Source organism: Argopecten irradians, chromosome 14 (genome assembly GCF_041381155.1).
Source record: "Argopecten irradians isolate NY chromosome 14, Ai_NY, whole genome shotgun sequence".
Classification (NCBI taxonomy): domain Eukaryota; kingdom Metazoa; phylum Mollusca; class Bivalvia; order Pectinida; family Pectinidae; genus Argopecten; species Argopecten irradians.
In genome coordinates this window covers 17,882,879-17,894,468 of record NC_091147.1, presented here as the reverse complement: position 1 = coordinate 17,894,468, position 11,590 = coordinate 17,882,879, and the positions used below count along the sequence as shown (strand labels likewise).

General features: G+C 33.8%; 1 protein-coding gene across 2 annotated transcripts; it reads right to left on the bottom strand.

Annotated features, from left to right (window-relative positions):
- Positions 1-518: 518 nt before the first annotated feature.
- LOC138307654 (uncharacterized) lies at positions 519-3,317 on the bottom strand. 2 transcript variants are annotated; one of them, XM_069248469.1, is made up of 3 exons: positions 3,223-3,317; positions 2,128-2,233; positions 519-1,292 (listed from the first exon to the last, which is right to left on the bottom strand). In XM_069248469.1, exons 1-3 carry the CDS (start codon positions 3,272-3,274, stop codon positions 875-877), a joined length of 576 nt encoding a protein of 191 aa, XP_069104570.1. In that variant the 5' UTR covers positions 3,275-3,317; the 3' UTR covers positions 519-874. The 2 variants fall into 2 exon arrangements, with proteins under 2 accessions (XP_069104570.1, XP_069104571.1); XM_069248470.1 differs by having other exon boundaries at positions 2,128-2,230; positions 3,223-3,312.
- Positions 3,318-11,590: the final 8,273 nt, after the last annotated feature.

Sequence of the window (11,590 nt, the reverse complement as noted above, 5' to 3'; positions counted from 1 at the left end):
CTTTAATCGATAAATCAATTTAGGTAAGGAAAATCGGCAAAAACGTGAAGATTCACTCTAAGAACATAGGATTTACTAAGAATGAAGATCTCCAAGCTTGTTGGAGTAGCCCAGTGGTGTTTTCTGGGTGACTACAGCTGTCTAAGTTTTCTTCGAAAAAATATAATAGTTTCCTCTCAGACTTAATAAACAGATTAAATCACGTCTATTAGAACCGTTAACGTTGTTAGAGCTGAACAATTGTCTATGAAAATTGTATGTCTATAAATTGGAGCGAGTATCCTCAGCGATGCAGGTTTCAAATCTGGCAGTAAGGCTCTGTCAATATCTCCATTAAGTAATTCTTGCAAGGTTTTTGATCACAACTTTGACAGATTTGGTCTTATGTTACAATTGTAAATAAACATAAGTGGTCATTATCAAATTTAGTCGCTCATCGGCTTCATTATTAGCGTCGTTATTTGTTCGTCGTGAGAATACAATTTTGTCATGCCGGATAAAAAATCAAGCAGAGCATCTTCTATATTTATCTTTTTATTTTTCTACTTACATCACCGGCTTTCCAACATTTTTGTATAATTTTCCTAACTATTATGCATGATGTATATAATGTCAATTGATAAAAAAGTCCTTCATTGGCTCGCTACTGGCAAAGTTCATTTGAAGACTTAATACCCCAAGATGATCGTCAAAAATGTTTGGTTTTGTTCTTGTTCATGTTAATGCAAGTATGTACAGAGATACCTTTTGGCATCGGACTCAAACAACAAGTGAAGATTCGGGATTTTTTAACCCCTTAACAGTATACAATGCAATTGGCATGTAGAGCCTTCGTTCGTTCATTGGATTTTAAATTTCCATATTTCATTCAGTTTTATTTTTTTGGTTTCATCAGTTGCTGTTTATGCATTTGTTTCAACCTCATCCAAAATGTCTTTGTAACGTCATCTTCAACATCTGAATCTCTCGATTTTACTTGAACGTTATTTCTGAGGACGCGTTTCCTTAACGAAGATATTTCTATTGCAGTGAGAACAAGACCATCGGTGTCTGCTGTTGATGTCGGTAAGCTTGGATTCGTTGATGGAGTGGACATTTTTTGTGTGGATGTTGTTGTTAGTGAAATTGCTGCCGTTTCAGTAATTGTTGTAGTGGCTGTTGTTGTTGGAAGCGTAGTCGTTGTTTTAATTGTTGATGGTTTTGTTGTTGGAGGAGGAGCACATAGAATGTCATCGAGTCGCCGACCTTCGGGTCCAGTCCAAATAGCTATACAACCACCACAGGAAGATGACCTGGAATAGTTTATCATATCTGTGGAGCGGATGTTTACCACTGGTAACACAATACAGCAGCTAATTAATTATACATGATGTTTTTCAAACACGGATATACCATTAACTATTTATAGTAATGGTTTCGTGACTGGAAGATAGAAATGAAATGCAAAACATGATTAAATTGTCTGTACATTAAGGCGGTAGTTACACAACACATTATTTAGATAGTTTTGTAGAGTATCCGTTGTTCCTTATTCCATTACTTTATTCAAACTCATTTCGATTTACCGGTGTTAATATATGAAACTGATATTTGCGAAGGAATTAATACTTGATTTAACACTAAAACATTCCGAAAACGAATGTTGTAATGTATTGAATTGATACTTAGCTGTATTATAACCCATATCATATGATAAAAACAAAATAACAAAACTAAGATCATCCACAAATATCATCATATAGAATAAAGGACACTATCAGAACAGATCGGGCTGAAAGAGCAGGCGTTGTTTTGGCTACATGTCGCAGCAAATACTCTAATGAAATGTTTTTGCCACAAGGAAATTAAGAATATTTCTTATTAATAGATAAAGAACAAAAGAAAACAATAAAAGAAATTAGGTACAGAATTACTAGTTCGATTCAGGTGCAAAAATTGTCGCCACAAGTGTATGTAATTATGAGATTTTCTTTTTTTTTTTCTCTCTTTCATTTTTGTGAGAAATTAGGAAAAGCTTATATTTTTATGAAATACTATACGTGAAGTTCGGTGTTTAATAAAATCTTGGAAAATATTATCAAAATACTTCTCATTGAATAAATCCTTAAGTTATTAAACAGTACTTACACACAGGTAGCGCCTTTAACCGAGCAAGAGGACTCGTCACAAGCTGGCACAAAACAATAGACCTGAGGTTTATCTGGAGGACAGTCGGGTTTGTCTGCTCTAACTTCTGGAAACAAAACAAAACAGTATTGATATCAAATTATTTAAACGTTCTGCTGCTAAATTAACACCAGTATTATTTTATTAATTGGTACACCCAGATACCTGTGATATTGCATCACATGTAAGTGATACTTATATCAACTTTGTTCTGATTACATAATAGTAGCTGTATTGTTTTGATGTAAGAAACTTCATTTCATACATTTGGTATTCCTTTGAATGTTAAACTTTTTAAAAAGCAATGTCTATTCATTTGAAGGTTCTTTTTTCTTTCTGTAATAATGATAGTATGTTTTTTTATTAACAAGATGTTATATCTTGCAAACACATTTAAATATCAAAGCTTGACTACGTAAGAGACCCTGCGGAACAATTTTAGAAAGTGTTCCTGATGGCAGTGATGAGCTGATTTTTCATATAGTTACTAAAGTAGTTGGTATTTTTAGTAAAGACTATTTTAATTGCAACATAACGAATCAACCAGAACTATTAACTACACCAATCTACAACTCAGCATAACTGAGTAACACCTTTCAGCATGTACTGGGATGATGTATACTGATGGTATATTCAAATGTTACAAAAGAGAAACTGTTGTGTTAAATCTTTTAAATCAATTTCAAATAGGAAACGAATCGTAACAATAAAGCATGTATGCATTAAAAACACCGAACAATGATAATAAAAAAGGTAAAAAAATATTTACCGATGAGGTACAATGTCACCAAGATATTTGTACTTAGTCAACTTTCACATGATTGTACTTTTATCACAAACATTTTGGATTGTAACAAAATGAAATAAAAATGAATCTGTGCATATACAAACAATTATGAAAAGAACATTTCGTGTGAAAAAAAATGTCTAAATACATATGTAACAAGCTTTAACAGTATTTACAAGTTTAAAGATAAATTACTGCTAACCAGAAAAAAAAGTATTAAAACTCAATGTACAACAACATTTTTTCAACCAATTAGCATTAACACTTACCTACAATGCCACACAAAACCATTAAAACATTAACAAAAATAACTTTCTTCATGTTTGTCTGTAATCATGCTACACAATGGTTAGTAAGGTATCGGAAGGGTACAAAGTACAAATATATCGAAGGAGTGTACAGAGTGAGGAGGGTACACGTGTTAATTATAGCAACAGGGCTCAGAGAAAATATGTACAAACACCACTATCTCGGTAGGCAATGAGTAATAACATTCACTCACACCACAGGTGTTTTCTTACATGTGTATACATTGCACATAGGAAACAAATATGGAAATACAAATATACCTATAGAATCTTTTTTATTTCCCCAAAGTTCACATACTGTACCATAAATTGCTTATTGATAATTCACAATGAGCTTACTTATATGGTTATATAAGATGCTCTAAAATAATTACAAAAATAGAAAATACAATATGCTGTAATCAGTTTGCATACAAAATTATTGCGTTTTTATTCTTCCATTTCATATAATAAATACGTTGTGTTTAAGTCGTTTGGATATGTTTTTACTATTGATAACGTAGTCTGCTTAAAGCTTCAATAGAAAGGAAATCTCAAGTTTTATTATTAAATCCTACACATAACGCTTTATGATTTATCCCTATCGTAATGTTACAATGAATATACTGTTCAGAGGTTTGTTTGAGTTTTATTAGTTTAACGCCCTATTAACAGTCAGGGCCAGGTAAGGACGTGCCAGATTTTGTTGGTGGAGGAAAGCCGGGGTACATGGAGAACAAACACCGACCAGCGGTCAGTACTTGGCAACTGCCCAACTTGGGATTCGAACTCGCGACCCAGAGGTTTAGGGTCTGTGGTAATATGTGGAGGTATCTTTCACCACTCGTCCACTGCGGCCCCAATACTGCTCAGAATAACCAATGGAAAGTGCTACAGAAGTAATATATGCAAAACTATTAACTTATATACATATATCAATTTTGTTTGTCAAGCATTATAAACCTAGCTATCCATACATTGGAGACTTGATTTTTTAACATTTTGTTTCTAGACCCGAGTGACATATCAATTAACCTAGATACAGTTGCTTTCGATTCTATTATCATTGCACGGGAATTCTGACGAGTCCCATGAGAGTAATAATTTACGGATATCGAATTGGTTCTGTTATCTAGATATTATAGTTCTATGGGCTAACAGGAAATATTTTAACCCGTGAAATTATTTACTAAGACAGTATACACGAATATGTCATGTTTCATAGTTGAACATAATGCTACCCAAATTGGTACGCTATCCGAAACAGTACATTTGTAATATTCCGTATAAACTGACAATAATTGTCCTGAACAAAAACCAAGGTGCTTAATATATAGTAGCTGTAAGAGTTTTCATTTGTCATTTTCTTTCCTGTTGCTTATTATCTCTATTTAAACATGAAAATAATGAAATTGTGAACAAAATCCGGGAAATGACATCGTACGACAACCCTTTGAACACCATATATTTCAAAACAAGGACAAATTGCTGAGTGGGATATTTGTGGGGTATTTGTGACAGATATGTGACTTAATTAACTAAAAAAATTGTTTTATCATGTCTAGACATTTATTAATCAACTTTACAACCCTGAAAATGGCAAAATGGTGAAAGTTACAGTTTTGATATTATATTTAATACTACTCATTAGACTAAAAAAACTAAAAAAAAATATGATGTCTCTCTTCTACTTTGCAACCGGGAAGCGCATATCTATGCAGTCAATTTAGAAGTATGTAGTTTAAAGTAAACCATTTTGTTGAATAATGCATTTCTAATGATTTAACCATTAGTACAATAATAAATCTAGTTTCTTTTGTTCTGTTTAACGGATATATCATTAACTTGGTGAAGGTAAAAAGGAAATTCTGTACGTTTCCATTGTATCAATTCATTGGACGTAACTACCTGGTTTAGATTTCACACTTTTAATTAATATTTAATCAATTTATTTACATTCACAAGCTACTGAAGGGGAAAGTATTCAAATTATAAATGGTAATTATTCTCGTTACTCTTTATCTTTGTTAATATAAATTCAACATGCGAGATGCGAGTAAACATCAATTAGTTAATGTGCTTTTGAATAACTTTGTCTGCCCAGCCAAGCCCAGACTGATCAATTTATAATTGGTCGTATATTTACTCATACGGGTAGCATATTTGATATCTCTAGTTAGTTTCAAATGAACACTCGAGATTTTATCAGCAAAACATCTAACAAACCTTTCATTTTCTGTCGGCACAGTGAGATAAAAACGTGGTACGCTGCTCGTGCTGATACCATATTCAATATCACCAGATGCACCTAGTGTTTTTGAAATGGAATGCCATTGTCAATTTCCTTTCAACTCAGCTATCGCCCGTCTGTCCTACCGTACCTGTTTTGAAGCACTAGGTCAATGTTAATTGTTTATATTGATTTGTGTAGATAGTAAATTGATTTGGACGTTTCAATCACCATTGTTGTTTAGCTAGAATCATTTTACAGATCATTGATAATCACAATACCACTAAAGAGTACAATAGATCTCGCTCACATTGGGATCGAAATGTATTCAACACAACAAAGAAAGGTTCAATGAACAATTATCAAATAAACAAAAAATATCAAAGCGAAAAGCTACAAAACAATTTCAAACGAAACAAACAGTAAGTCAGAATTACGGTTTGTGACCGACACAGTTTGGTAGAGGGAGTTTAAAGTATGGCTCATCTATGACCATAACACATTTTTGATATGCTCATCTATGACCATGACACATTTTTGATATGCTCATCAATGACCATGACACATTTTTGATATGCTCATCAATGACCATGACACATTTTTGATATGCTTAACGTTATGTAAAAAAAACTAAAAAAAACTTATACTTTCTGGTACATAGAAATGGGATACTAGCATACTTAATTGAGAAACTATGACTCGTTAAGGTAATATAAAGGTTTAATCCAGGTGTAATGGAAAATTAGTAGAATGTTACATTGATCTCCATGTGGCAGGGATATATCAACTCGAGTGAAAGATTAATATAATTGCTGGCCAACATGAGGCTTGCCGAGTGTTTGAAGTCGAAATGTTTCCCAGAGGTTGACTTTATTACTGGTCTTCTGACAGAATCATATTCTACCGAAATATGGTGAAATTTCACTCCTAGAAGTATTTTCATGTGCTTTATTAGGAGTCGAAATTGATGACGTTGTCTACAATGACCACCGCATGTATCAATGACGTCACATAATATCGCGTATCACGTGTGATATTTCTTTTCCGTTCCCGTGTAAAAGAGAGTTTTATCATATTTTTACTTCAGATCACATCCGTTTTGTTTACACGATAAATTAAAAAAAAATCCGCTTGTTGATATCAGCCACAATGCAGGGTGATATCACACCCTCGATTGATATCGCACCCCTAGAAAGTACCCACTTGAATCTAATGTCACATCTTAATTTTCGTATGGTGCCTTTCTCTCTGAAATCGTTTTGTTTCTAGCATACACGATAAAATATATGACTTATGAATAGATTATGTACGTAAAGAGACGTCGGATTACGTCGACTTTTGAAAGCTGATATTTGAAAACAGATGATGACGTCACAATAAAGAATGGGGAATGCGGCTTTGCATACCTACACCGATTTCTGTCGTGTTATACCTTGGCCATTCGTGTAGGCTTTTGTTTGACATTTACATTTAAATTAAGTATGACTTTACTAGTTTACATTGCTTTCTGAAATTCCTGAAATATCAGTCAATGGTAAGACTGATTTTTTTTACATATTGTAACTGTAATATAGAGTTAGATATTGTAAATGTTTTACTTATTTCAGCTGAAAAAACCCAAACAAAGCACGTTATAAAACGTTTATAACTAAACCATTGACATACCCTTATCAGCCAACTAGTCATGGTATCAGCAGGATTGTTTTTAACTTGTGTTCCAACATGTACATGTATTACTGATAAATATGATCAACAAAGGATTATCTTATTTACATTGTAAAATAAAATTATTATGCAATATATCTCTAGGTAAACAAAAACAACTCGCATATTTTCTACTATTAAACACTTCTCTTTAATTAGAGTCATACTACCAACCACGTTGGAATTCACATTGTTTGTTCCATTGCTGTATCTGTGGTGACAATGTTGCTGAATAGCAATTCAAATACCCGTACATCTTGATTTTCAATATGTTTCGTATGTTGTGTGTTCCTTGGTTTATCGCCATCTCTGCACATCTTGAAAACTACAATTGTACCAAAAAGGAAGAAGTCTTTAAAAACAGATAATTTTCCATTCAGGTATCGACATTGGAATGCCCCTGACCACAGTGACAAAACAAAATAACTTGTTTGGTCATCGATCTTTTTATTCAACACGCAGACCGGGCAATGTTGCATCGGCGGTGGATCAATATTATTTCAGGTTTACTATTTCTCAATACGGTACATGTCAAAAAAAGCAATGTTACGCACAGAGAAACTGGTTCCATTGTGTCAAAAAAAAAACTCGAACAAAACAATCCGTATTACCTGGAAAGTTCTCTGTTTTTGAGTGGTCTGCTTCGAGCCAAGCGCTATACGCAGTTAATTAGATATTAATTAGAAATTTTATTTAATATCAGATTTCTATTGACGTTCAAATAATAACTTTGATAAGGAAATACAAATCCATTTTAATTTCACTAATGTTGATGAAATGAAATTCAATTATTTCGATCAATCCGATAGATAAAATTTCACTGACGATGGCTAGGTGAAACTTAGTATTCAATATTGATTTCGACCATAAAAAACATTTACAGTACGTTAATCACCATTTTTTGTCATTCCAAATCATGATTTATTTTTTATTGTTTTTACAATGCAGATGTTGTGTTGTTTATGTGACACTAGCCATTAGCAATATGAAAACTAATTATAGCAGGTAGTTCTCAAAACGGAAACAAACTTAATGATTCGTTAAAATATTCTACGTTGACCAAATGTTACTGACAGAAATGGTTTCCAGTGGCGTAGGAAGATGAAATGTAATGGGAGGGCAAAGGTCCTCAATATTTTGTAACACTCCCCCCCCCCCCCCCCCCCCCCCCCCCGCCGCACCTACAGGAGGAGATTAATTCAACTCCCAACCATATATGTTTTATGTACATTTTTCATATATCAGTAAATTTAATCCTTGTACACATTTATAGACAGTGGGGTCGCTATAAAAGGATATTAACGAATACGCAAATTGGCCAGATTAGCGTGTGAGCGCCGAAGGCGCGAGATTTTAGTGTTTTAGGTGTCTGAGGGTGACCCACGGAAAAAATATAGTAATTTAGAATGGCTGAGATGAGTTTTACAATGTATTTTGATGATTTTGCGAGCGCCCGAAAGCGCGGGATTTTGGTGTTTGGGGGGTCCGGGGCCTCCTCTAGGAAAAATATTACGATTTAGAATAGCTTAAATGAGTTTTGATGAATTTGCGAGCGCCCGAAAGCGCGAGATTTTGGTGTTTGGGGGGTCCGGGTGTCTACCCCGGAAAAAAAATTACGGTTTAGAATGGCTGAGATGAGTTTTACGATGTATTTTAATGATTATAAAGCGTTCTTAACATGGTAATTTTTCTATTTAAAGCTACTTGCATTTAGAAATGATAATTGTATCGTCAAAACATTATGCAACCCTACTCGATCTGAATACACCGGCTTCACACCATCGGCACATGGTTGTGTAACATAAAAAATGAATTAATATTGTCTCGCTAAGACATAAACAAATTGATCTTTTAAGAGAATTTTTTTAGGTAGTACATAAAATCCTGTGTATTGAATTTTGACTAGGCCTATTTAAGGTTTGACATTATGTGCTTGAACGTTTTAGGAAATACGACGCGCAGCGGAAAATTTTCTAGAATGAAGTACGAAAAATGTGCAGGAGGACCCTTTTTTCTTTCAAATAAACATTTTTAGAAAATTTCAGTCGGCGAAAATGGGGGGGGGGGGCAAAAAGACATGTTTGCCCCTCCGTCCTGGGGAACGGGGGGGGTTGGGGGCCCAGCCTGCCCCCCCCCCCCCCCCCCCTGGTTTCCATTCTCGACACTTAGGAGGCAATGGAATGGACATTTTAATTTTTCTTTGAAAACATCTTACATCATTCGCAGCAAATAATAGATTTGAACATTTTTTTTTTATTTTAGGCGATCAGTCGTTCATTACAATTTTTTTTCTTTGCTTACATTAAACACGGAGGCGACTTGATTAGCTAAACTGTATAAGTGTAACCATTCCATTTTTTATATCTTAATCCTTATGTTATGTCCTAGTATTTTTTGTGTCTTCAAAATACAAAACGCATTGTTGTGACCTTTTTTCGCAAGTGTCCACCAAAATGCTACTCTTTGCAGGGTGGAGGCATATGAAGCTAATAAATTACACACCATTTTAGTTTTTGGTCCAGCATAAAAATGTGTTTACTTTCTGGGCGTTATTATTCCGATATCGTATCATATTAGGAGTCTCGGTACAAATCTATATTTGGTTCTTATTTAACCATTGCTAAATTGATTTAGCGATCAATTTGCAAATGACCATCCTGTTATTATGTCTGTCTGTCTATTTGATTGTTTTCAAGATGTGTTGTATCAAAAAGTTAATCAGAAAGAAAATAATTGGTACCTCACCATTTTAATTACACATACATGTATTTATATATTACTTGTACTAATAAGCTAATATACCACGGAGAATATGCAATCAATAAACTGTTAAACATCGCTACCTATTTCTATTTACAGATACATTTATGATCCCAATATCCAAATAATAAGATTTCCATTTCTGGATAGCACAATCCCTGCTTTCCCTTCTTGCAGTATTCGCGTAAACTTATCTATATCATATATTTAAGGACCTACTCACAACTAACGGAGGGGTTAATTCATTAAACTCGATATACACCCAGTAAATCTATATATCTCGAGTGCATGGCGTTTCCGTTTTAAACACACATTAATCGTACTGTCCGGAAGAGCCACTTAGTCACATGACATTGTTCATAGTAATGTTATTATTTATTCGAAAACTATAAACTTTACCTGGTCAAACGCGCCTGAGCAGTAGCGTGACTACGGCGAATATTGATCACGGACGCACAGAATGATGAGGATTTAGAAGACGTTTGAGCTGAAATTAATCACATGTAGCATATGTTGTGAAATTGGTTCTGTTCTCGTACTTCTTTATCAACAGAAGTCTGTTACATCCCTACTCCTGACCTAAATCTGCTCTCATTGTCGTCATTCTGGGGTTTCCTCTCCTTCGTTACCAAAGTCTAAACACTGTGTGGATTTTGAGCTACACAATGTAAACTATAAAAGATTTGTTTTAGTGCGTAAGTGCTTGACACCACACAAAGATTATTGGATTCGTTTCACGCTTTAAAAATTTCCAATAACTGTCCACGTTTTCCAATTTATAACCGATTTTCCGTCTCCGTGTCTCCTTCTTGATTAAAGTAAAGTAATTTCAAGGGTAAATCAAATACTTGTTTTCATACACATCTTTAATTAATTCGAACAAAGCCTATACGAGACATACTGCTAGAGTGACCAACCAACTAAATGCTTTTACATAGCCCACAATGTTAAAGTTTCGTAATGTATTACAAAATCAGCTGAATAATATTACTTTTTATATAGTTTTCAATAACTAAAGTTTAGGTTCTCATATAACACTATATATAGACTACTATATATAGATAAAAAAGTCAAGACAGTGTCTTTCAGCTCATACTCCGATCAAAGTACCCATTATGATTTGCACTGAAAAATCCTAATACTCTTATGTGTTTACCTATTCATTATAAAAATTAATATATTTAACCTTAATTTCAATCTGGATTTCCAAAATCCTGTTATTGTTGCTTATGGATGATAACTGTTAGAAAGCATTTTTACTTTTGAAATTCGTAATGAACCAGTTATTCCATGGCCGGATCAGACATCTACCAAGGGCTCAATCGTCCATACCATTGCAAATCATTGGATTCGAGTTGGAAATTTAATAATGAAGGGGATATGGAGTTCCAACATTAAAATTAAGCTATTAATTCATTGTAGAAAATATTTCCAATAGAAATGTTTGAATTTAATATATATTTTATTTCATAATTTCGATAAGAAAATTTTTATTGCCGATATACATAGTTTTGATTTAATTGCATTATCTACAATAATATATTTAAATCCAGGTTTATGGATGAAGGAAAAAAGCACCGACTGATTCTATTTCCCCGTCGCGACACCACCACTGTTGATGAATATATGAGGAGGAGTACCTGGTGCTTCCTACAA

Coding starts and splice junctions, on each gene's coding strand:
- LOC138307654 (XM_069248469.1), bottom strand. CDS start 3,274: ATGAAGAAAGTTATTTTTGTTAATGTTTTAATGGTTTTGTGTGGCATT. Junction 2,234..3,222: donor GGTTTTGTGTGGCATTGTAG/GTAAGTGTTAAT, acceptor TTTTGTTTCCAG/AAGTTAGAGCAGACAAACCC. Junction 1,293..2,127: donor GTTAAAGGCGCTACCTGTGT/GTAAGTACTGTT, acceptor AAACTATTCCAG/GTCATCTTCCTGTGGTGGTT.